The sequence below is a fragment of the Mustelus asterias genome, chromosome 16 (assembly GCF_964213995.1).
Source record: "Mustelus asterias chromosome 16, sMusAst1.hap1.1, whole genome shotgun sequence".
In the NCBI taxonomy this organism is placed as follows: domain Eukaryota; kingdom Metazoa; phylum Chordata; class Chondrichthyes; order Carcharhiniformes; family Triakidae; genus Mustelus; species Mustelus asterias.
Window position 1 is genome coordinate 69050807 of NC_135816.1, and position 23434 is coordinate 69074240.

General features: G+C 43.6%; 1 protein-coding gene across 3 annotated transcripts in view; it reads right to left on the minus strand.

Annotated features, from left to right (window-relative positions):
- Window positions 1-394: 394 nt before the first annotated feature.
- Window positions 395-23434, minus strand: part of LOC144505237 (B-cell receptor CD22-like) — a 36252-nt gene continuing 13212 nt past the window's right edge. For 2 of the 3 annotated variants that reach the window (XM_078231255.1, XM_078231257.1), the window contains exons 5-9: window positions 22121-22399; window positions 19938-20192; window positions 15085-15195; window positions 5591-5652; window positions 395-3672 (exon numbers count right to left, since the gene is read on the minus strand). In XM_078231255.1, coding sequence (XP_078087381.1) covers window positions 3538-3672; window positions 5591-5652; window positions 15085-15195; window positions 19938-20192; window positions 22121-22399 — 842 coding nt within the window. In that variant the 3' untranslated portion in view covers window positions 395-3537. The remainder of the gene's footprint in view (window positions 3673-5590; window positions 5653-15084; window positions 15196-19937; window positions 20193-22120; window positions 22400-23434) is intronic. The other variant, XM_078231258.1, reaches the window with a different exon arrangement.

Sequence of the window (23434 nt, forward strand, 5' to 3'; positions counted from 1 at the left end):
ATTCCCGACTTGGGTCACTATCTGTGTGGAGTTTGCACGTTCTCCCCATGTCTGTGTAGGTTTCCTCCGGGTGCTCCAGTTTCCTCCAAAGATGTGCAGATTAGGTTGATTGGCAATGCTAAATTGCCCCTTAGAGTCAGGGGGACTAGCTAGGGTAAATGCATAGGATCATGGGATAGGGCCTGGGTTAGATTGTGGTCGGTGCAGGCTCAATGGGCTGAATGACCTCCTTCTGCACTGTAGGATTCTATGTTTCTACATAGTTCTCCCAATGTTCAGCTAGTGAATCCTTCGAGAATCTTTTTATACTTTTTAACTAATTCATGGATAGCCCTACTGAGAGACAACACAACCTGTCATTGTAGAGAGAGAGACACAGCTTGAACACAGCAGCGCTGAATAATCCATATGTTTTATTTATTTCTCAGGGTCGGAATATTCTGGTTAGTAATTAATCCACAATTACTCGATTTACAGATTTATTACAAGATTTTGACAAACACGGTGAAGATCATAGACAAAGCCACAGCTGTACAGTCATAAAGGTATTTTCACTAAATATATATATTAAAAAAAAGACACTGTAACATACCAGACATCCCCAGGCCCCAACTCCTGATAAATCAATGATGACTTGTGGAAGGAACACATTGGAGTAATTCTAACATTGGGAGATAGTGATAGCAAACTGCTGCCCACTATGAACTCTGGCTGATTGTATCTTCCATTGACTTTAATGGAAAGGAGGATCAGGCAGAATGTATACTGGGGCGGGGGCCGGTGGGGGGAGAGGGGATCAATTCAATATCACCATTCCCAAAGTTAAAATGACCAAGCTTTATATGATACAGCTTGACACTGCCATAGAACCACTGCTGTCCTGTATTTCATTGTATTACACTCCAGCCAGGCACAGTTGAAGGGATGGACTGCTTTCTTTCTGCCGAGCAGTTAATCATTCCACTCACTTTGTAAATACTCAAATTCTGAATATCGAAAGAGCATTGAGAAATGCAAAATCTCTGTTCCATAGAAGTGGCGGTATGTTTCATTCCTGAGATTCAGTGTCTGGAGATTCTGAATACTTTGAAGAACTAAAATCAGTTTTTATCTTTAAACAAGAGCAAAACAAAATAACTTAAGATGATTAATTTTGATTTGATAAAACATGTATTAAGTATTGAAACATTATTTGCTGATTTAGATTCCTGTATTTTTGTTAGCTGCTTTTTAAAATTCTAGATTTCTCCCATATTTGAATTGGCAGAACTTACTTTAATTGGAATTATCCGAATGGATGCTGTGTTTAGTTTCATATGAGTTCTCCTACAAAATGTTACACTAATCCCTTAATAAAAAGTTAATGAGAAGACAGAAAATCAGAGACAGTAATTGTGAGATATAGATGTACGTAGGAAGATATATAGACAGAAAATGAGACTGAGGTAGCAAGATAAATAGAGAGAAAGAGCAATAGAAATAGAGACATGGATATGCACACAAAAAGTGAAGATTGTGAGAAGTATATATATATATAGGAGCAGGAATAATGTAGCGAAACAGATAGGGGGAAAGATAAATTGCACAAAGAGATAGACAGGGATAGGGATAAACGCAGAAGGATATAGAGATAAACAAATAGATATATAACGAGATAGAAATAAAGTAAAAGGACTAGAATCCCAACAGTGCAGAAGGAGACCATTCAGCCTGCACCGACAACAATCCCATCCAGACCCTATCCCCATAACCCTAAATATTTATCTTGCTAATCCCCCTGATACTAAGGGGCAATTTAGCATGGCCATTGCACATCTTTGGACTGTGAGAAGCAACTGCGGACAAGGGGAGAACATACAAACTCCACACAGACATCCAAAGCCAGAATTGAACCAAGGTCCCTGGCTGTGTGAGGTAGCAGTGCTAACCACTATGCCACCATGCCACCCTAATAGATATATAATTAGATAGGTAGATAGAAACAAAGATAGATCAGCACAACATAGTTGCCAAACCTCCTGGATTATCCTCAAATTTCCAGGAATTAAAGATTCAGCTCCAGGACACTGCTGCAAGCAAATGAGAATCCAAAAGAGGCAGAATATTAATAGTGGGCAATGAAACAAAGTTGTTTGACTGACAGTCAGGAATGATTCAGCCAGGCAATGAGGGGTCCATTCACTTTCCCATCAGTTATCTGGAAAGATGAACGTTTTGGCTGGCCAATGGAAAGAGCGTGAGGGCGGGCGTTTGATAGATCTCCTGGAAGATGTGCAAGCTGGTTTGGCAACCCTACAACATAAAGCCAATCGACTGAGTTACAGGTGGAGACAGTTGAAAAGGAAATGTACGATAGTAAAGGTCACGAGGGGGAACAAAAATCAGCGTGAGGGAGGTAGCAGACACGAGAACATTACACATGTCTGTCTGAGAATTTTGAATGTACGCATGCTATGGGAGAAGGCCTCAGGTGCCAAAGAGTTGACCTTGTGAACATTTTTCTCCAGAGAAGATTTGCCAGTTTGTTGAGTGGTTGAGGAGTGATAAAGGCGAGCTGTGTTCTTGCCTGTGTAAACTTTGTTTTTCTGATATGTGTTCCTTTAAGCAGGCACTTCTGAAACACCAGTCCTCAGGTGCCAGCATCAAGTGTTCACAGGTCAGACATAGAATGATTAAAAAGATAATAAAGCCGCCTCCACACTCACACTGCTCTGCCCCAATCTCATTAAGTTAATCTTTGAACGAGACCGAAAATTGGAGTGAATTATTCTCAGTTTTGTGCTGGAGGCTCAAGGTGAGTAGAAATTGGAATAAGACTATTCAAACTCACTTTACATAGTTTGGCTACAGTCAGAAGCAGACTGAGGAAATTTTCATCTCACCCATACGGACTGGATTTGCACTCAGAATCCAAGAAGTGGAAGCTCATCCACTGCACTATTCAATCATGCACCTTTTAAATACTTCAATTTTTAAAAAAATGATCGCTTACACAAGCAGGGTAGATCCAACTTACAATAGGTTTATAAGAATTTGCAATGTTCCAGTTTACAATGAAATGTAGTCATTCTTTTATGGAGTATTAGCAGATGTCTTGTGGCATATTGCCCTCAGCGAGTCAGATCAGTAGATGGAAAGAAACAAAATGTGAGGAGAAAAATGGGACACAAAGTAAATTAGAAGACTGTTCACTAGGTGCAGGGAAGAAACCGTGATTTGGAACTGCTTGATGGGAAGGAGTGTGAAGGGGAAAGGTGGGATGGGGAAGAGGTGTGACTGGACAAAGGGATGAGAGAGAGCGTGACACAAGGTAAGACAGGAAGTAAATTACAGGAATGCACTCAATGTACAAGGAGTTTGACACATTGTACATTTAACAGCCTGTAATTATTTTACTGCCATTCTACAGAAATATGGCCAGGGATCATTTCCAAATTACTTTACCCGTAAAAATTACCACACTCAATTTGTTTGTGTTTTGCTGACTCTCTGTCATCCATTCTATTGAACTGATTGCAGAGTTACTGCCCTGCTCTTTCACACAGTCCCTAGGATCTCCACTCTGTCACTTTGACCCTTTGCCTGCTGTTTGCCGATTGATTCATGCTGCAAGTTGGCGTAGGCAAATTCATTTTCCCGTCTGCCGCTGGCCTCAGATTGAGTTGCCTGAGTCTGCAGAGAGAGGAAAAATTCGAAATGCTACAGAAGTTTTTAAAACCAGCACCAAGTCCCAATCCCAATCCCATGTTCACTGCTCCCAATCCAACAAACCCGGGTTTTAAAATTCGTCTCCTTGATTTAGAAAACCTTCCATTGCCTTAACCATCTCTATCTCTACCTCCGTAAGTTCCTCCCCACCATGTGTACTTCCAAGGGGTTTTGAGTGTGTTCTGTCTGTGGCAGCCATTGTTTCAATATCCAATACTTTGCATTTTTAATACCTCTTCCTTAGACAAGTATGAGTTTTGATGGATGTCTGGATTATAGGGAATGGGTGTTTCTTCACACTCCCCTGAGGGTGATTTGTTGCTTTTTTCACCTTCACCTTTGATGCACTATCAATTACGACGCGAAGACTTCTGAGAGTGAGGGAAAACTAATAGGTTTTTATTCACAGAGAACAGGAGCACACCCTTGTAGCTGACCTGGTCTGGACTGAGGCAAGGAGGAGAGAGCATCACCTTTATACCCCACTCTGGGTGGAAAGGGAGGGGTCTCAGGTGGAAAGGGAGGAGTCTCGGGCCAGGTGCAGCATGGGTGTGTCCAGGCACATACATGTAGTAACAGTGGTTCACACAACCTTGGAATGTGATCTTGTATTTTTATATTGGTTGCTCTGTCTCAGTTCAGATAGCCAAAGTTCCAGTCAGTTAAACGTTGAAAGATGAGGATTTTTTTAAAGCAGCAAGTTGTTATGATTGGAATGCATAGTTTGGACTCTAGAGGATAGTAGAAGCAGAATTAATAGTAAATTCCAAAAGGGAATTGGATCTATACCTGAAAGTGAGAAATTTGCTGGGCTCTGTTGAAAGAGTGGGGAATGGGATTATTTCTCTTTCAAAGAGATAGCACATAAATGATGGGCTGAAAAGTCTCCTTCTGTTTTGTATAATTCTGTGAATTTATGTCATCCAGTCCTCTGACTCCACCCTTCTCTTTATCCCACCCTTCTGCAGCAACTGCAGCTTCTTGCATTACTCTCTGAAATTTCCTCTCTAGCCCATTCTTTCCAACTCTGCCTCTCCTCACCTTTAAGTTCCTCCTCAAAGAATAATCTGTCATCTCTACTAATGTTGCTGACTATCCATTTTCTCTCCCATGAAGGACCTCAGGGTGGTTACTATGTCTAAGGCTCTAAACAGAAGCAAGTTTTTGTTCTGCCATTGAGTTTGACATCACATTCACGATGCAGCAGTGGGCCGAGAGGGTGAAGGAGCTATCATTGCTCTCAGTATGGGCAGGAAGTGAAAAAACATATGGTCAATGTCCCTGCTCTTTACCATCGTCCAGTTGCAACTGGAATGAATTATTATTGTGTAGCATGCTTGGAAGAAATAGACGATTTTGAGAGTATGCTTCCCTAATATCTCCATCACTCATTTTATATCTGGTTTAGTTGTAGAATAATTGATGGCGACTGATTGGCATTATTAGTCAATGACTTATGTATTATGTCACTACCAGGTGAATTAGATGATTTTTTTTGTCTTTTTCATCAAGCAATCCCTATGTAACTGCTTTAAAACCCTTTTTCTAATCTTGATGCCTCCACCATCCTCTATCCACTCTATACACCTCTTACATCTTCTCCCACATTTTCTGGCTCTAGCCTTTTGTGGATTGCCCCATACCCCCAATGCTCCATCATCAGCTCGACTACCTGGATCACCCTCCCTAAACCCCTCAATCTCTCCACTTCACTCAACATCTTTCTCAACTTGTTGACTAAGCTATCGGTCATACTAAACTCAGCATCCATTCCTTGTATCAATTGTTGTCTCCCTTCTTTTGTGAAAAGTTGGCTTTCTAGATCAAAGCGGTCACATTAACGCAACAAGAGGCTGCCTCAATTGGAAGCATGTTTACAAACCTTTTTTGGTGTCTGCACTTCAGTGTAAATCACTGGTTGGGAATCACTTTCCAACTCTTGCCCTGAGACAATACAAAAGCAATCAATTAATAAGATCAAAAGGTAACTCCCATATCCATTGTACTCCTAAAGAGAACACACACTCGAAGGGAACATGTGCTGGATTTCAAATCATAATCTGTTTACCCCAATTCTCAGACCCAAGATCCCTACAAGACTGTCTTCGAGCTGAGAGCATGGAATTCACTTTAAATAGTGAAATGACTGACACATATGGAGTATATCTGTCAGTCTGAAAGAGAGGCTGTTTTTAATTCTTTCACTGGAAATGGGTATCACTGGTTAGACCAGCATTTATTGCTCATTCCTAATTGCTCTTAAGAAGGCAGTGGTAAGCTGCCTTCTTGAACCACTTGTAAAGATGCTTGTTCACCAGTTTAGGGAAAACACAACTCGTTTATTTACAGGTTAAAATTAGACAGAGGCTTGCAGCCTCGTGGCTGCAATCAGATCCCAAGATGGCACTGAGTACTGAAGTCCGCGCTTACCAGGGTGATCTGCCACCCTGCTCCCAGATTGGTTCCCTGAATCATGTGGCCCTTATGCCGCAGATTGATCCTTAAAGGGAGAATCAATACACCTCTGCAGTCTATATAGTGTAGGTATACCCGGTGCTATTAGTGAGCGAGTTCCAGGATTTTGACCTCATGACAATGAAGGAATGGTGGTGTAGTTCCAAGCCAGGATGGTGAGTGACTTGGAGGAGAACTTGTAGGTGGTGGAGTTCCAATGCATTTGTGCCCTTTTTCTTCTTGGTGATAGAGGTCACAGGTTTGGTGCGTTCCTGCAGTGCATCTTGTAGATGGTACACACTGCTGCGATATTATTGTTGGTGAAGGGAGTGAATATTGAAGGCTGTGGATGGGGTGCCAATCAAATGGGCTGCTTTGTCCTGAATTATGTCGAATGTCTTGAGTGTTGTTGATCTACATTCATACAGGCAAACGGAGAGTAGTCCACAACTCCTGATTTGTGCCTTGTAGATGGTGAACAGGCCTTGGGGAGTCAGGAGGTGAGTTACCTGCCACTAACCTCCTCTTGTAGCCACAGTATTTATATGGATGGTCCAGTTTAAGTTTACGCTTATTTTTTAGTGTCACAAGCAGGCTTACATTAACACTGCAATGAAGTTACTGTGAAAATTCTGGTCAATGATAACTCCAAGGATGTTGATAGTGGGGGATTCAGCAATGACAATGTCATTAAATGTCAAAGGCAGAGTTTCTCTGTTGTTGGAGATGGTCATTGCCTGGTACCTTTGTGGCCCAAATACAACTTGCCACTTACCAGCTCAAGCTTGAATGTTGTCCAGGTCTTGCTGCATCTGGACATGGGCTGCTTCTAAGGGGGCGATTTTGAGCCTGCATTCACCGTGGGTGCAAATTGTGGCATGGGCCCAACATACCACAAGAGACAGAAAATGAGATTCTCAGAAATGAGATCTTGATTTCTGATTTTCCCCACCCCCTCGCCAGTGACGTACTGGGATACCAGCTCAGAAAAGTCAGAATGAGTTCCGGCTGCAGCTAATCGTACAAAGAGTTTAAGAATGTGTTGATTCCTAGATAGAAGTAGTGAGGCATTGAGCAAACGGTATTTAAAATCAAAACAGAATCACCCCACAAGAGGTTAGATTTCCCTTTTTAGAAACTACTTTTTACAAAGTTTCACTTGTAATAGGATTTCTGGAAGAGAAAAAAGATAAGCTTAAAGGCTCTGTACCTTAATGTGTGGAGCATTTACAATTAAATGAATGAACTAATTGCGCAGATAGATATAAACGGGTACGATATAATTGGGATTACAGAGACATGGCTACAGGGTGACCAGGGGTGGGAATTGAATGTCCCAGGGTATTCAATATTCAGGAAGGACAGGCATAAAGGAAAAGGTGGTGGAGTGGCACTGCTGGTTAAAGAGGAAATTAACACAATAGTGAGAAAGGATATTGGCTCTGACAACGTGGAGTCTGTATGGGTAGAGTTGAGAAATACCAAGGGGCAAAAAACATTAGTGGGTATCATATATAGACCCCCAAACTGCAGTGGTGGTGTTGGGAATGGCATTAAACATAAAATTAGTGATGCATATGATAAGGGAATATCGGTGATCATGAGTGATTTTAATCTGCACATAGATTGGGCAAATCAAATTAGCCACAATGCCGTAGAAGAGGAATTCTTGGAGTGTATACGGGAGTTTTCTTGAACAATATGTGGAGGAACCTACTAGAGAGCAGGCCATCTTAGACTGGGTCCTGTGTAATGAGAAGGGAATCATTGGCAATCTAGCTGTTTGAGACCTCTTGGGGAGGAGTGACCATAACGTGATAGAATTTTTTATCAAGATGGAGAGTGAAGTAGTTAATTTGGAGACTAGGGTGCTGAATCTTAATAAAGGAAACTATGAGTACATGGGGCGTGAGTTGGTCTTGATAGATTGGGGGGAGTTACTTAAAGGGATGACAGTGGATAGACAATGGCAAACATTCAAGGAACGCATGGGGGATCTGCAGCAACTGTTTATTCCCACCTGGTACAAAAGCAAAATGAATAAGAGGGCCAATCCATGGCTTACAAAGGAAATTAGAGAGAGTATCCAATCTAAGGAAGAAGCATACAGATTGGCCAAGAAAAATAATAGATCTGAGGATTGGGATCAGTTTAGAATTCAGCAAAGAAGGACCAAGGGATTGATTAAGAAGGAGAAAATACAATATGAAAGTAAGTTTGCAGGGAACATAAAGACTGACACTTAGAGTTTCGATAGATATGTGAAGAGAAAGAGGTTGGTGAAGACAAATGTAGGTCCCCTACAGACAGAAACGGGGGAATGAATAATAGGGGACAAAGAAATGGCCGAGCAACTGAATACATACTTTGGTTCTGTCTTCACAAAAGAGGACTTAAATCAAATGCCAGAAATGTTGGAGAATGCAAGATTTAGTGAGAGGGAAGAACTGAGAGAGATCAATATTAGTAGAGAAATGGTATTGGGAAAGTTGATGAGATTGAAGGCGGATAAATCCCCAGGGCCTGATAATCTACATTCCAGAGTACTTAAGGTTGTGGCTCTAGAAATAGTGGATGCATTGGTGGTCATCTTCCAGGATTCTATAGACTCTGGAACAGTCCCTGCAGATTGGAGGGTAGCGAATGTCACTCCAATATTCAAAAAGGGAGATAGAGAGAAAACAGGGAATTATAGACCAGTAAGCTTGACATCGGTAGTGGGGAAAATTCTCGAATCCATTATCAAGGACTTTACAGCAGAGCATTTAGAAAGCAGTGACAGGATCAGACAGAGTCAGCATGGATTTATGAAGGAGAAATCGTTCTTGACAAATCTGTTGGAATTCTTTGAAGATGCAGCTGGGGGAACCAGTCAATGAGGTATATTTGGACTTTCAGAAAGCGTTTGACAAAGTCCCACACAAGAGATCATCGTGCAAGATTAAAGCGCATGGGATTCGAGAAAGTGTATTGAGATGGATAGAAAACTGGTTGGCAGAGAGGAAACAAAGAGTAGGAATTAATGGGTGCTTTTCAAGTTGGCAGGCAGTAACTAGTGGGGTGCCACAGGGATCGGTGCTGGGACCCCAGCTATTCACAATATATATTAATGATTTGGATGAGGGAACAAAATGTAACATCTCAAAGTTGGCAGATGATACCAAGTTGGGTGGGAGGGTAACTGTGACGAGGATGCAGAGATCCTTTAGAATGATCTGGACAGGTTAGGTGAGTGGGCTAATCAATGGTAAATGCAGTATAATTTGGATAAGTGTGAGGTTATTCAGTTTGGAAGCAAAAACAAGAAGGCAGTTTACGACTTGAATGGCTGTAAATTGGGAGAGGGGAGTGTGCAGCGGGACGTGGGTGTCCTTGTGCACTAGTCACTGAAGGTAACTGAAGGAGCTTGACGTCCGTGGTGGGGAAGTTGTTGGAGAAGATTCTTAGAGATAGGATGTATGCGCATTTAGAAAGGAATAAACTCATTAACGATAGTCAGCATGGTTTTGTGAGAGGGAGGTCATGCCTCACTAACCTGGTGGTGTTTTTTGAAGAAGTGACCAGAATGGTTGACGAAGGAAGGGCCGTGGATGTTGTCTATATGGACTTTAGTAAAGCGTTTGACAAAGTCCCTCATGGTAGGCTAGTGAAAAAGGTTGGATCTCATGGGATAAAGGGGGAGGTGGCTAGATGGGTGGAGAACTGGCTTGGTCATAGAAGACAGAGGGTGGTAGTGGAAGGGTCTTTTTCCGGCTGGAGGCCTGTGACTAGTGATGTTCCGCAGGGCTCTGTATTGGGACCTCTGCTGTTTGTGATTTATATAAATGATCTGGAAGAAGGAGTAACTGGGGTGATCAGTAAGTTTGCGGACGACACAAAACTGGCAGGACTTGCAGATAGTGAGGAACATTGTCAGAGGCTACAGAAGGATATAGATAGGCTGGAAATTTGGGCAAAGAAATGGCAGATGGAGTTCAATCCTGATAAATGCGAAGTGATGCATTTTGGTGGGAATAATGTAGGGAGGAGCTACACGATAAATGGAAGAACCATAAAGGGTGTAGAGACGCAGAGGGACCTGGGTGTGCAAGTCCACAGATCTTTGAAGGTGACGTCACAGGTGGAGAAGGTGGTGAAGAAGGCATATGGCATGCTTGCCTTTATAGGACGGGGCACAGAGTATAAAAGTTGGGGTCTGATGTTGCAGATGTATAGAACGTTGGTTCGGCCGCATTTGGAATATTGCGTCCAGTTCTGGTCGCCACACTACCAGAAGGACGTGGAGGCTTTGGAGAGAGTACAGAGGAGGTTTACCAGGATGTTGCCTGGTATGGAGGGGCTTGGTTATGAGGAGAGATTGGGGAAACTGGGGTTGTTCTCCTTGGAAAGACGGAGGATGAGGGGAGACTTAATAGAGGTGTATAAAATTATGAAAGGCATAGATAGGGTGAACGGTGGGAAGCTTTTCCCCGGGTCGGTGGTGACGTTCACGAGGGGTCATAGGTTCAAGGTGAAGGGGGGGAGGTTTAACACAGATATCAGAAGGACATATTTTACACAGAGGGTCGTGGGGGCCTGGAATGTGTTGCCGGGCAAGGTGGTGGAGGCGGACACACTGGGAACGTTTAAGACTTATCTAGACAGCTATATGAACGGAGTGGGAATGGAGGGATACAAAAGAGTGGTCTAGTTTGGACCAGGGAGCGGCGCGGGCTAATTGTTCTTTGTTTCTCGTTTCAAGGCTTCATTCTATGATCATCTTGCTGGTGCCAGTACAGAGCGAGACTGCGGATAGTTGGGAACCTGTCTCGGGGGCAGGGAATTCAGATGGTGTTCGTAAAGCAGAAGTGGAAATGAATAGGGTTGGGAAGCATTTTCTGATCAGGGCCAGTGTGATCTCCTGGACTCGTTTCGATCGCCACAGGGGGTCGGAGAGGAATTTCCCAGATTTTTCTTTCCCCACATTGGCCCTGGGGTTTTCACTCTGGGTTTTCGCCTCTCCCTGGAGATCACATGGTCTGGAATGGGGGGGTGGGGGTGAGTTAATAGGTTGTGATGAACAAAGCATCGTAGCTGTGAGGGACAGCTCGGTGGATAGGATATTAGGATGTAGATAGGCTGGAAAATTGGGCGGGGATCCTGGATTCAGGATTCAATCCTGGACCGGGGAGCGGCGCGGGCTTGGAGGGCCGAAGGGCCTGTTCCTGTGCTGTATTGTTCTTTGTTGTTCTTTGTAAGCATGCAGGGGCAGCAGGCGGTAAAGAAGGCAAATGGCACGTTGGCCTTCATTGTGAGAGGTTTCAAGTACAGGAGCAGGGATGTGTTGTTGCAACTATGTAGGGCCTTGGTGAGGCCACCCTAAAGTATTGTGTACAGTTTTGGTCTCCTTTTCTGAGGAAGGATGTTCTTGCTCTCGAGGGAGTGCAGTAAAGGTTTACCAGGCTGATTCTAGGGATGGCGGGACTGATGTATGAGGAGAGGTTGACTAGGTTAGGATTGTTTTCGCTGGAGTTCAGATGAATGAGGGCGGATTTCATAGAGACTTATAAATTTCTAACAGGTCTAGACAGGATAGATGCAGGGAGGATATTCCCAATGGTGAGGGAGTCCAGAACCAGGGGTCACAGTCTGAGGATTCAGGGTAGACCATTTAGGATGGAGGTGAGGAGACATTTCTTCACCCAAAGAGTGGCGAGCCTGTGGAATTCATTACCACAGGAAGTAGTTGATGCCAAAACATTGAATTTATTCAAGAGGTGGCTGGATATAGCACTTGGGGCGAATAGGATCAAAGGTTATGGGGAGAAAGCAGGATTCGAGTTGGATAATCAGCCATGATCGTAATGAATGGCGGAGCAGACTCGAAGGACCAAATGGCCCCTTCCTGCCCCAATCTTCTATGTTTCTATGTAGGTTGTCTCAGTGCTCCCTGACTTTCCACTCCGGTTAGTGACTCACACTCAGTACAATTCCACACTGACAGATATTCCCTATGTTCACTCCGGAGACAACTTTTCTACTCTGGTTAGTGACCCGCACTTCTCTGCTCCAGCGAAAACAACCCAAGCCCACCCAACCTCTCTTTATAAGGCCTTTGACAAGGTACCACGTGATAGGTTGTTGCATAAAGTTAAATCTCATGGGATCTCATGGTGAGGTAGCCAAATGGATACAAAATTATCTTGATGACAGAAAACAGCGGGTGCTCATAGAGGATTGTTTTTCAAACTGGGGCCTGTGACCCAGCGGTGTGCCTGGGATCGGTGCTGGGTCCACTGTTATTTGTCATTTATATTAATGATTTGGATGAGAATTTAGGAGGCATCGTTAGTAAGTTTGCAGATGACACCAAGATTGGTGGCATAGTGGACAGTGAAGAAGGTTATCTAGGATTGCAATGGGATGTAGGTGATGCATTTTGGTAGATCGAACCAGGGCAAGAACTTACTCAGTTAATGGTAGGGCATTGGGGAGAGTTATAGAACAAAAAGATCCAGGGGTACAGGTTCATAGCTCCTTGAAAGTGGAGTCACAGGTGGACAGAGTGGTGAAGAAGGCATTCAACATGTTTGGTTTCATTGATCAGAACATTGAATACAGGAGTTGGGACGTCTTGTTGAAATTGTACAAGACATTGGTAAGGCCACACTTGGAATATTGTGTGCAATGTTCTGGTCATCCTATTGTAGAAAGGATATTATTAAACTAGAAAAAGTGCAGAAAAGATTTACTAGGATGCTACCGGGACTTGATGGTTTGAGTTATAAGGAGAGACTGGATAGACTGGGACTTTTTTCTCTGGAGCGTAGGAGGCTTAGGGGTGATCTTTTCGATGTCTATCAAATAATGAGGGGCATAGATCAGCTAGATAGTCAATATCTTTTCCCAAAGGTTGGGAGTCTAAAACTAGAGGGCATAGGTTTAAGGTCAGAGGGAAGAGATACAAAAGAGTCCAACGGGGCAAAGTTTTCACACAGAGGGTGGTGAATGCCTGGAACAAGCTGCCAGAGGTAGTAGTAGAGGCGGGTACAATTTAGCCTTTTAAAAAGCATTTAGACAGTTACATGGGTAAGATGGGTATAGAGGGATATGGACCAAATGCGGGCAATTGGGACTAGTTTAGGGATTGAAAAAAGGGGTGGCATGGACAATTTGGGCCAAAGGGCCTGTTTCCAAACTACAACCTCTATGACTCTATGACTTAATATTGGGAGTAATGAATTTTCACAAGAGCTTGGATGTCCAGTCAGAGCTACAGCCTATTAAAACAAGCCTCAGACTTAAACAATTCAAGAAGAGACTGATGTAAGACCTGCCAATCATCATTGAGTTCAAAAACAAAGAAAGGGGAGATTGCAAATCACATTAATGAGCAGCTCCATGTTTCATGTATCTGTTTTGGCCATGAATGATTTTAATAACACCAGGAACAAAATCCCTTCATTTAGATGAAGTGCCTAAATTCCTGGCATGAGGCTTGAAACCACAGGATGGTGACCCAGAGATGAGTGTGGTGATGGCTATCGCTGATCAGAATTGCCACTCCTACCATGATGTGCTAGGTCAAACGAGAGATGTCCTTTACCCACAAGTGAGCCAGGTGTTAGACCCTTGGCATTATTTTTAATTCTTTAATTGAATGTGGCTATCGCTGGCTGGCCAGAATTTATTACCCATCTCCACTTGCCCTTGGAGGGCAGTTAAAAGTCAACCAAATTGCTGTGGCTCTGGAGTCACATGTAAGCCAGACCAGGTAAGGACGGCAGATTTTCTTCCCTAAAGGACTCAGTGAACCAAATGCGTTTTTACGACAATCGAAAATGCTTTCATGGTCCATCAGTAGATTCTTAATTCCAGATATTTTTTATTGAATTCAGATTCCACTATCTGCTGTGGCAGGATTCGAACCCAGGTCCCCCAGAACATTAGCTGAGTTTCTGGATTAATAGTCTGGAGGTAATACCACTGGGCTTTCGCCTGCCCTTGAACTGAGTGGTTTGCTTTGCCATTTCAGAAGGGAGTTAGGAGTCAGCCACATTGCTGTGGGTCTCCAGTCACATGCAGACCAGATCAGGTAAGTATGGCAGATTTCCTTCCCTAAATGGAACCAGAATTTACGGCGATTGATGATAGTTGCTTTTGTCCCATTACTAATACAAGCTTTCAATTCTGGATTTATTGGGCTGAATTTTACCGGCACCAAAGTCAGCAGCCTGCCCGCCATGTTTATATGAACAATTGAGGGTCAATTAGGCTTGTTGTGAAACCTAATGATCCTGATAATATGCTGCCCATGACGTAAAACATTTGTGTGTGTACAACAGGGTGGGAGCAGGAAGCCCAGTTTTGAATTTTAATGTTTAAAGAGTGGGGAGGAAGGAGGTGGTCTCTTTCGGAGGCTGCTCTTTGCCGATCATAGGGCAGCCTCTCTTAACTTGAACCCCCTCCTTCCTTATTACACACTCCATGCCTCAAACTCAACCCCACCATCCCCCATCCCCACTACCCCTCCCTATAACCTACAGAATACTCCCAGCCCAACACCCAACATTATCTGCTCCGGGATTCAAGACCTTAGGGTCATGTGCTCATCAACAGTCCTGCCAGGGGCCATTGAAGCCTTCCTGGCACTTCCTCCAATGGGGACTGAAGACTCACTCGGCCCTCATTACTCAACCCTGCAGCACTTTGCTATCACCACACCCCCTGCCCCTAGCCCCCACCCCCCACCCCTCATATTATTCAGCCTATTAATTGAAATTCAGATTCCATGAGCTGCCATGTTGAGATTTGAACCCATGTTCCCAGGGCATTAGTCTGGGCCTGTGGATTAGTGTGACATTACCATTGCCTAACACTTACTTGAGGTCCCCAACAATGAACCAGAGAATAAGAATGGCACCAACATCAAAGTGAACCTACCTTCAATCACTTCCTTCTTTTTTTTCCACGCAACAATTACAAAAATGATGATGACAACCACTCCGCTGGCAATGACCCCAACGGCCAACAGCAATGACTTGGTAAACGATCCTACCAATCAAGACGGCAAAGGTAAAGTTAGACAAGTTGTGCTCAGCTGAGCAACATAGACATGGAAGGAATGAAATGGAATCCATCCCCTCAATCCTTAGCTGAAAAAGTTGGCATGCATGTAAGATAGCGACTGTATTCACACTGGCCTTTGTGTCCATGTTATTGAAAGGAGAAACTTTCTCCTCCCGACTTCACCCCCAGACTGTTTCCCACACTAATGCAGCAATGGATTTTTACAAGTCATTCTATTTTTCAATATGGATTTTCAGTCTCCGCATTAAAAAATAATCAAAGGACACCAGAAGTGTTCACAGATGCAATATGATAGGCACTGCACACTGTCATTGGAGAATCGTTTCCTTTGCATGGTTCCACAGTCAGAAGGAGCAGTTATATTCCAATGGATGGGATCATTCTAATCCAGCTGACCATAGTCAATTACACTTACACAGTGCTTCCCAAACTTTTTCCGAATGGGATAGAAACGATGTATGGGCAATAAGTAGTGGGCCTAAATAAGGACTGAGAATCAATGCAGGCTTGGTGGACCAAAGGGCCTATTTCTGTGCTGTATTTTTCTTTGTTCTAGTTAAGACTTTGAGAGTTGTTCAGTGGTCGCTGGGGGATGGGGGGGCGGTGGGAAATGCTGTGTATTAAACTTGAGTTTTCCTTGAGAAATGAGACAGCCCATCTTCTTACAGGTTGTGGTTGTAGTAGCATTCGATCCTCAGGTACCCAACCACAAAAGAAAATCACGGATGTCAAATCTCAGTCTGAGCTCCACGGCTCCCATCACTGCCTCAGACCATGCAGAGGAACAGAAAGCAAGTCTCAGAAACTAAAGGAGAAAGTCCAAGAAACCAGGGAATGGGACAGAGGAAAGTCCCGTGAAGACTGTGAATACAAAGGAATGTAGGACAAGAATCTGAATAAGGTTCTGTTCACTGAAGTTAAAGTAAGGAAGAAATACAGGCTCCCAGTTAAAGACAGGGCTGAAAGGTGCAGACCTGAGGATGATGACTTGACAAGGGTGGAATTTTCCCTAAAAATGACTAAAGGCGTGATCTTACCTGCCGTTTACGCCACACTCCCACTGCAGCAAAGTCGGAGAATTTGGTGGCCAGCCAAATCTGCATTCACTGCGGCAGGATGGGAAAATCCTGCTGGCATGAACGGTGGTAAGATTCCAGACTAAGTGTCATTCAGTGTGAGAAAACGGGTGTTTCTCCAAAATTTTCTCCAAATAATCTTTTGTTTGGGAGAGTGGTGAGTTTTGCATCGGTGCTAAGAGGAAAGGGGCCTAAACCTACCAGTAAGCCCAGCTTCACTGAGATCGGGTGCCCCTTTTAAAGGGTGCCTGATTACAACTGAATTTGAGGACCCCCACTCCTCTCCCCATAGAGATTGGTGACCCTCCGATCATTAATGGGATATTTCCCCATCCTCCTCCCCAATAAAGATCGCTGGTATTTGGGACCTCCCTGGGTCTCCCTTTATGGCAGTCTTCATGCCCCCCATTCATGAAGCCCCCCTTCATGATCCTCTCTTCATGCCTCCCATCAGAATGTGTTTAACCACTCACCCACGATTCTCTGGATCTGCTCCATTCTAACATGATCAGCGCCGGGCGCAATACAGCTGGAAATCTGTGACCCAAATATCTGAGGTGATCAAAAGGTTGGTGCCTGTGAAATACTGGTATTCTGCATAGTAGCTTGAATGCTGAATGTAAGTGGTGAGGAACGCCAAATGGGGAGGCTGAAATCCTGGAGGTGGATCCTTGTTGAAAGCATTCAAGAGAAAGCATTGTTTGAGAGGAGGTTCCAAGGTGTGCTCTTTGAGAGCAGAGATTGGAAACCTTCGTATAAAAGTCAGAGGTCCTGTGAGACCAGTTGGCCCACATTGTGACAAACAGGAGGAATTTATGAGAAATCCACAGAAGTTGTATTGTTTGGCATCTGTCATGTGGTTTCAGACTGGGGGGTGTCTGACCACCATTTGCCTATTGGTTGACATGGACTGGGTATTTACTGTGAACATTAGAATGCAAGATAAGTTTTGTAACTTGTGCTATCCTTACAAATCTGTGCGTATCTGTAAAAGTATAGCTGGGATGAAGGAGAAGTGTATTATCATTCAAATTAATCAGGAGTCCTGTGACTCTCTACATCCATGTATCTAAACAAAAAATAAAAGTTAGGGTATATCAAGCCAGGTTTCATCCTGGATTCTGACTTGTCCAGAACTAACGCCAGCCGGGATTTTAACAATACATGTGTTCCACATTATGAATGATTTTGATAGAACAAATAAGGAGAAACTGTTTCCAGTTACAGAAGGATTGGTAACCAGAGGAGGCCGATTTAAGATGATTGGCAAACCTTCGTATAAAAGTCAGAGGTCCTGCGAGACCAGTTGGCCCACATGTGACAAACATTAGGAGGAATTTATGAGAAATCCACAGAAAAAATCAATGTGAAGGAAAACATTCCTCATGTAGCATAATATTTTAATTCGGAATCTGCTACCTGAGAGAATAGTGGTTACTAATTCAACAAAAAGGGACAGGATAAAAAGAGTTAGGGGGGAAAGAGGAGGGGAGTAGAAATATTTAGATAGATCTACCAAAGAGTCTCACAAACTTGATGGGCTGAGTGGTTTCTGTGCAGGAACATTCCAAGGAGTGAGATTCCCACCGTTGAGAATAGCTGGCCAATCAGAGGCCAGCAGCTCTCCAATGCCTGACTGCACCCCTGGGAGAGGTGGCTGCTGCCAGTAATGCACCCACCAGAGCCCCAAGACTGATGAGGGACCAAGGTCAAAGGTGAGTGAAGGCAGGATGGGGGTCAAGGGGAAGGGGTCACTGGTTAGAGGAGGGAGCACAGTAAGAAGTCTCACAACACCAGGTTAAAGTCCAACAGGTTTATTTGGTAGCAAATACCATAAGCTTTCGGAGCACTGCTCCTTCGTCAGATGGAGTGGATAGCTGCTCTCAAACAGTGCACAGACACAGAAATCAAGTTACAGAATACTAATTAGAATGCGAAACTCTCCAGCCAGCCAGGTCTTAAAGGTACAGACAATGTGGGTGGAGGGAGCATTCAACACAGGTTAAAGAGATGTGTATTGTCTCCAGACAGAACAGCTAGTGAGAATCTGCAAGATCAGGGGGAAAGCTGTGGGGGTTACTGATAATGTGACATAAATCCAACATCCCGGTTTAGGCCGTCCTCATGTGTGCGGAACTTGGCTATCAGTTTCTGCTCAGCGACTCTGCGCTGTCGTTTGTCGTGAAGGCCGTCTTGGAGAACGCTTACTTGAAGATCCAAGGCTGAATAGAGGAGGGAGGCCAGAAGAAAGGGCAATGCATCACACTGAGCAGGACTGTCTCCCCCACTCCTGAATTATGCATCGCCGAATCAGGCACTGAGTGTCTTAGAATGAGAAACCGGCTGCAAGCATGTAAGCAAACCTCACAGTGGCAGTGGGATGAGACCTTTAAGTGGGCATCAATAGCCCACTTAAGGCCTCAATTATCATCCCTGCTGGAGTGCCATCCATGAGATCTCCTGCCCTGGACTTAATTGGGTGGAGGTGGAAAGGCAGCGAGGTTCTCACCCTCCCATCTCATTAAATGTCACTGTCATGCTCAAACTCACCATGGGGATGACATTCAGCCCTTTGTTTCTAATACTATCTGCTTCACAGACTAGCCCGTGACAGCATGTTTTCCATTCTCACCACCCTCTGTGCAAAGCAATGTAAAAGTTTATTTATTAGTGTCACAAGTAGGCTTATATTAACACTGCAATGAAATTACTGTGAAAATCCCCTGGTCAGCACACGTTTGGGTACACTTTAGCATGGCCAATACACCACCCATGCAGACATGAGGAGAATGTGCAGACTCCACACAGTTACCCAAGCCGGGAATTGAACCCGGGTCCCTGGAGTTGTGAGGCAGCAGTGCTAACCACCGTGCTACTGTGTCTCCTAAATGTCTAATTTGTTAGCATTTATCTTATATTTATGACCCTCATTATAAATTCACTCACAACTAAAAAATCTTCCACATCCAGAAGATCAAACACTTTCATAATCTGAAAGATCTGTATCATGTCCTCCTTTTTGTCTTTTTGTTTCCAAAGGGAAAAAGCCTTGGCCGATTCAATTTTCTAGTTGCAACAACTCAGCCCTGGTCATTTAAAAGATAATGGGTGGGATTTTCCAGCCTCCTCGTGGCATATTTTCGAGCAGCGGAGGAGGCCTGCCATTGTTCAGCAGCAGGATCTTCCAGTTCAGTTAATGTCTATGTGGTGTACCATGCCTTGTACGCTCTGCCAGCAGAGAACGTGCCACCCTCCATCAGCAGGATTGGAAGATCCTGTCAGTGGGAAGGGCTGGAAAATTTCAACCAGTGATTCAATATTATCATCGTTGTTTTGGAGTCTAGCACACTGCTCCAAGTGTGGTCTAACCATGGTTCAACTTAAATTTAACATTAGTTTCTACCCAGACCAGAACACAGTTCTGAAACTATTTCTTTAAAGTACTTATTGAGTGTAATAGAACAAGAGCAATTATAATTGTTTGAAACAATTTAGAACAGTAACATGAGAGTTTGTTTTAAGCTGAGTAATACCAAAATTTCCCGGGAATGGTTGATAATCCAAGGGCTAAAATTAATAAATTTGGGATACTTACTTTTTGTTAACCCAGAGAGCTTCTTTTACACTTACCAGGTGGGCACCTCTCCGTCACCGATACTCCGTGCTTATTCTGAGCTAGGCACGAAACACAAAAGCTTGCTGTTGTTTCCAGTCTCAGTGTACTAACTGAATGAGTGCCATTGAATTCTGACTTTATACTGACCCTGGGATCAGTGAGATTTATACTGTCGTCACTGATCTTCCACGTGATGACTGCAGGAGGACTGGCCTCAGCAATGCACTTGTACAGAACTTCCTGGCTGATTGTGACCTTGTCAGGTTTGTCTGCAAGAAAAAATGAAACACATTGTCAATGCCTTATCAATCCATTGTTTAGGTCAAGTGAAACAGGTGATGGGTATTAAGTGAGCACATATAAATAGGGGATAGCTGGGGCACTGGGTTCAGTGAGAGGAGAGCTGTGAACAAGTCAACAGACTCTCTGCATTAAGAAATGCTCTGCATCTTGGTTTTGGCTTCACCAACCAGCTTTGATCCCATCAACACATTGCAAGTTTTGCTTAGAATGAATGAACCGCTGGCTCAGCAGGTCCATGTTCCAAGTTGACACTGGACCATATAAATCAGTCCTGGGTTCACGTCTTAATATTGCATTGAATAACTCATTTGAATCAAAGTAACAGCAGCAGTCCTACTGCTGGCCTCAGAGCCTCTGGAAAAGAAACACAAAACAGAATCTCCTTTTCTGATCATGTGGGTGTGTGTTTAAATGTACCCATTTGTTTTCTATATGTCTACCTTGTGCTTTGTACATGGGTCTGTATATGTCCATGAGTGTACATGTGTCCATTTGTTTTCTACATGTCCATGTCTGTGTTATTTGCATGGATTTGTGTATGTCTACTTGTGTTTGTGCATATGCAAGTGTACAAAAAAAAACTTCAGTTAAGGATCAAGAGTGGGTGTAGGAGATATTTAGTAAGAGACACTGAAGTATTTCTGATTAAGTCCCACTTTTTTATCTAGATTTTTGTGTCAGCATCTTAAGGTGCCTCGCAAGTTATATACATTACCCACCGCGAGTGTTTTCCTACTTTTTTTCACAGTGATTCATTCACATTGAGCTACTCCGAGATTTGATTGGTAAATTAACAAACTGGTATGCATTTCACCAATCATGTTTGTCTGATGGATTTTGTCATCTGTCTCCCTGATGTCTGACAAAAAAAACTTCCTTGCAATCAAACATTTAGGTGTGACACTTTTGACAAAATAATAAGCACAATTCAAGGTTTTAGATGTAGAAAAATACTTCCAATGACATCTCTAAAGTATATTGTTACATCTCTAGCTAATCCACCTAAGGTAATCGCTCAAAGAGCTCAGAGGATAAGGGCACTGAAAGGACATACAAAAGAACTATATTCCTATAATGCCTTTCATGGCTTCAGGCTATTCCAAAAGTGCTTCACACGTGCTGAAGTACTTTTGAAGTATAGCATAAAACATATGGAAATGTGCTAGTCTCAAACTAAAGATCAGCTACATAACATGTGACTATGTTACAAACATCAAAAGTTCCTTTATTCCCTTTGACCCTCCAGAGTTGTGTCCCTGGTCTACCCTCAGATATGGAGCCTAAACTGGTTCCAAGGCAAATGTTACCAGGTGAACTTTCAAATAGTAAGATACCGATATAGTTCTGTACACATTACAATACAAAATGCTTCCTTTAAAATCTGGGAGCATAAATATACAAATACTCTTCACTTGCCTGGATGAGTGCAGTTCCAACAACACTGAAGAAGCTTGACATAGTCTAGGACAAAACAGCCTACTTGATTGGTACCCCACGCACAAACATTTACTCCCTCCACCATTGGCACACAATGTGTGTGCACGCAGTGTGTACCATCTTCAAGATGCACTATAGGAACTCACTGAGAAATCTCAGACATCTTCCAAACCCACCATCACTACCATCTAGAAGGACAAGGGCAGCATGGGAACACAACCACCGACAAATTCCCCTCCAAGTCACTCACCATCTTGATTTGGAACTATATTGCCGTTCCTGGAACCACCTCCCTAACAGCACTGTGGGTGTACCTACACCACACTGCATGGACTGCGATGGTACAAGAAGGCAGCTCACCACCACCTTCTTAAGGGCAATTAAGGATGGGCACTAAATATTGGGCTGAGCCAACGATGCCCAAATCCCATGAACAAATATATAAAAGGATACTCACATTGCACATCAATTTCCACTTCTGAAGACAAACTGCTGCCCAAATAATTTGTGGCCAGGCAGTTGTAGAATCCAGAATTCTTCCTCGATATCTTCTGGAATAAAATATTGCTGCTCACAGTATTCAGAACTTCTGTTTTATTTGTAAACCGGTCTTTCTTGTACCAGGTGTAGTTAGCTTCAGGAAAACTGTTGCCGACACACACCAGTGTAACGCAGTCACCTTCTTTTATTTCTTCCTGTGATGCATTCACAAGAAGGACTGTGTTTTTCGGAGGATCTAAAGGTACAAAAACATTTAAGGTGACATTTAAAGCATGTGTAACACTGAATTTTTGCTTTTTGGTAACAGTGTAAAATAGAATTGGAGCAGCCATTGTCTCATGTAAATGACTGTCATAGTTATAACTGCTGATAGGTTTCAGGTTCATGCAACTTAGGATTCAGTGTTTGTGATACCTTCCATCTAGATTCCACCAACATTGAACTGCAGGTGTCACACTGAATGCTTATGTAAAACACCCCTGAAAAATAAAATGTTGTCACAGTCCCAGAGGCTGCTCTCCCTTTTGAGGGGGAGAGCTGACTGGTGGTGATTTAACCTGAGGGTCAAAACAGGCAAGGTTGAGAAGGCAGAGCCTTCATGAATAATCTCAGCAGGTACAGGAATTGAACCCACACTGTTTGTATCGTCCAGCCAACTGAACTAACCAACTGTTTGGGAGATGGGGGAGGAGGGGGGGGCACAGAAAATCCAGCAGTTGACATCCCCGCAACCTCTCCACCAGCCGCCAACCTATCTGAAATTTTATGGGGGCAGTGGAACAAATTAATGGGAACTTGGCCTCATCTCACCACCGCTGGTATTATACCCATTGTGGGGGATTTGGGCAAGGGCAGGGGAGGGGGAGCCTGTTTTACAGGTCCCATGATCCCATTGGAGACACAATCACATCAGCCTCCCCGTAAAAGCCATCAGTCACTTTAATCTTTCTTTCTAGCCACTTGAACGGGGACCCACAGCCTTCACACACCCTTTGCTAAGACCCTGGCCCTGGATTTCTCTGGACTCCTCAGGACTGCAGACAACCTGCCGTCCTAGAAGTGGGCTGATCCTGCTGGGACTAAGAGCTGTCAGCTCCCTAAAGTGGAACTTCCTCCTGAGGAAGGTGGAAAATATTGCACCGTAAATCAACGAAAGCTGCTCCCAGTGTTAAGGCGTGACAGGCTCCCCCGCCACTGACTTTCTGGACTGAAGTGGCCTGTAAAATCCATCCTATGACCTCCACATCTACCCTGGGCAAACTTGGCTGAA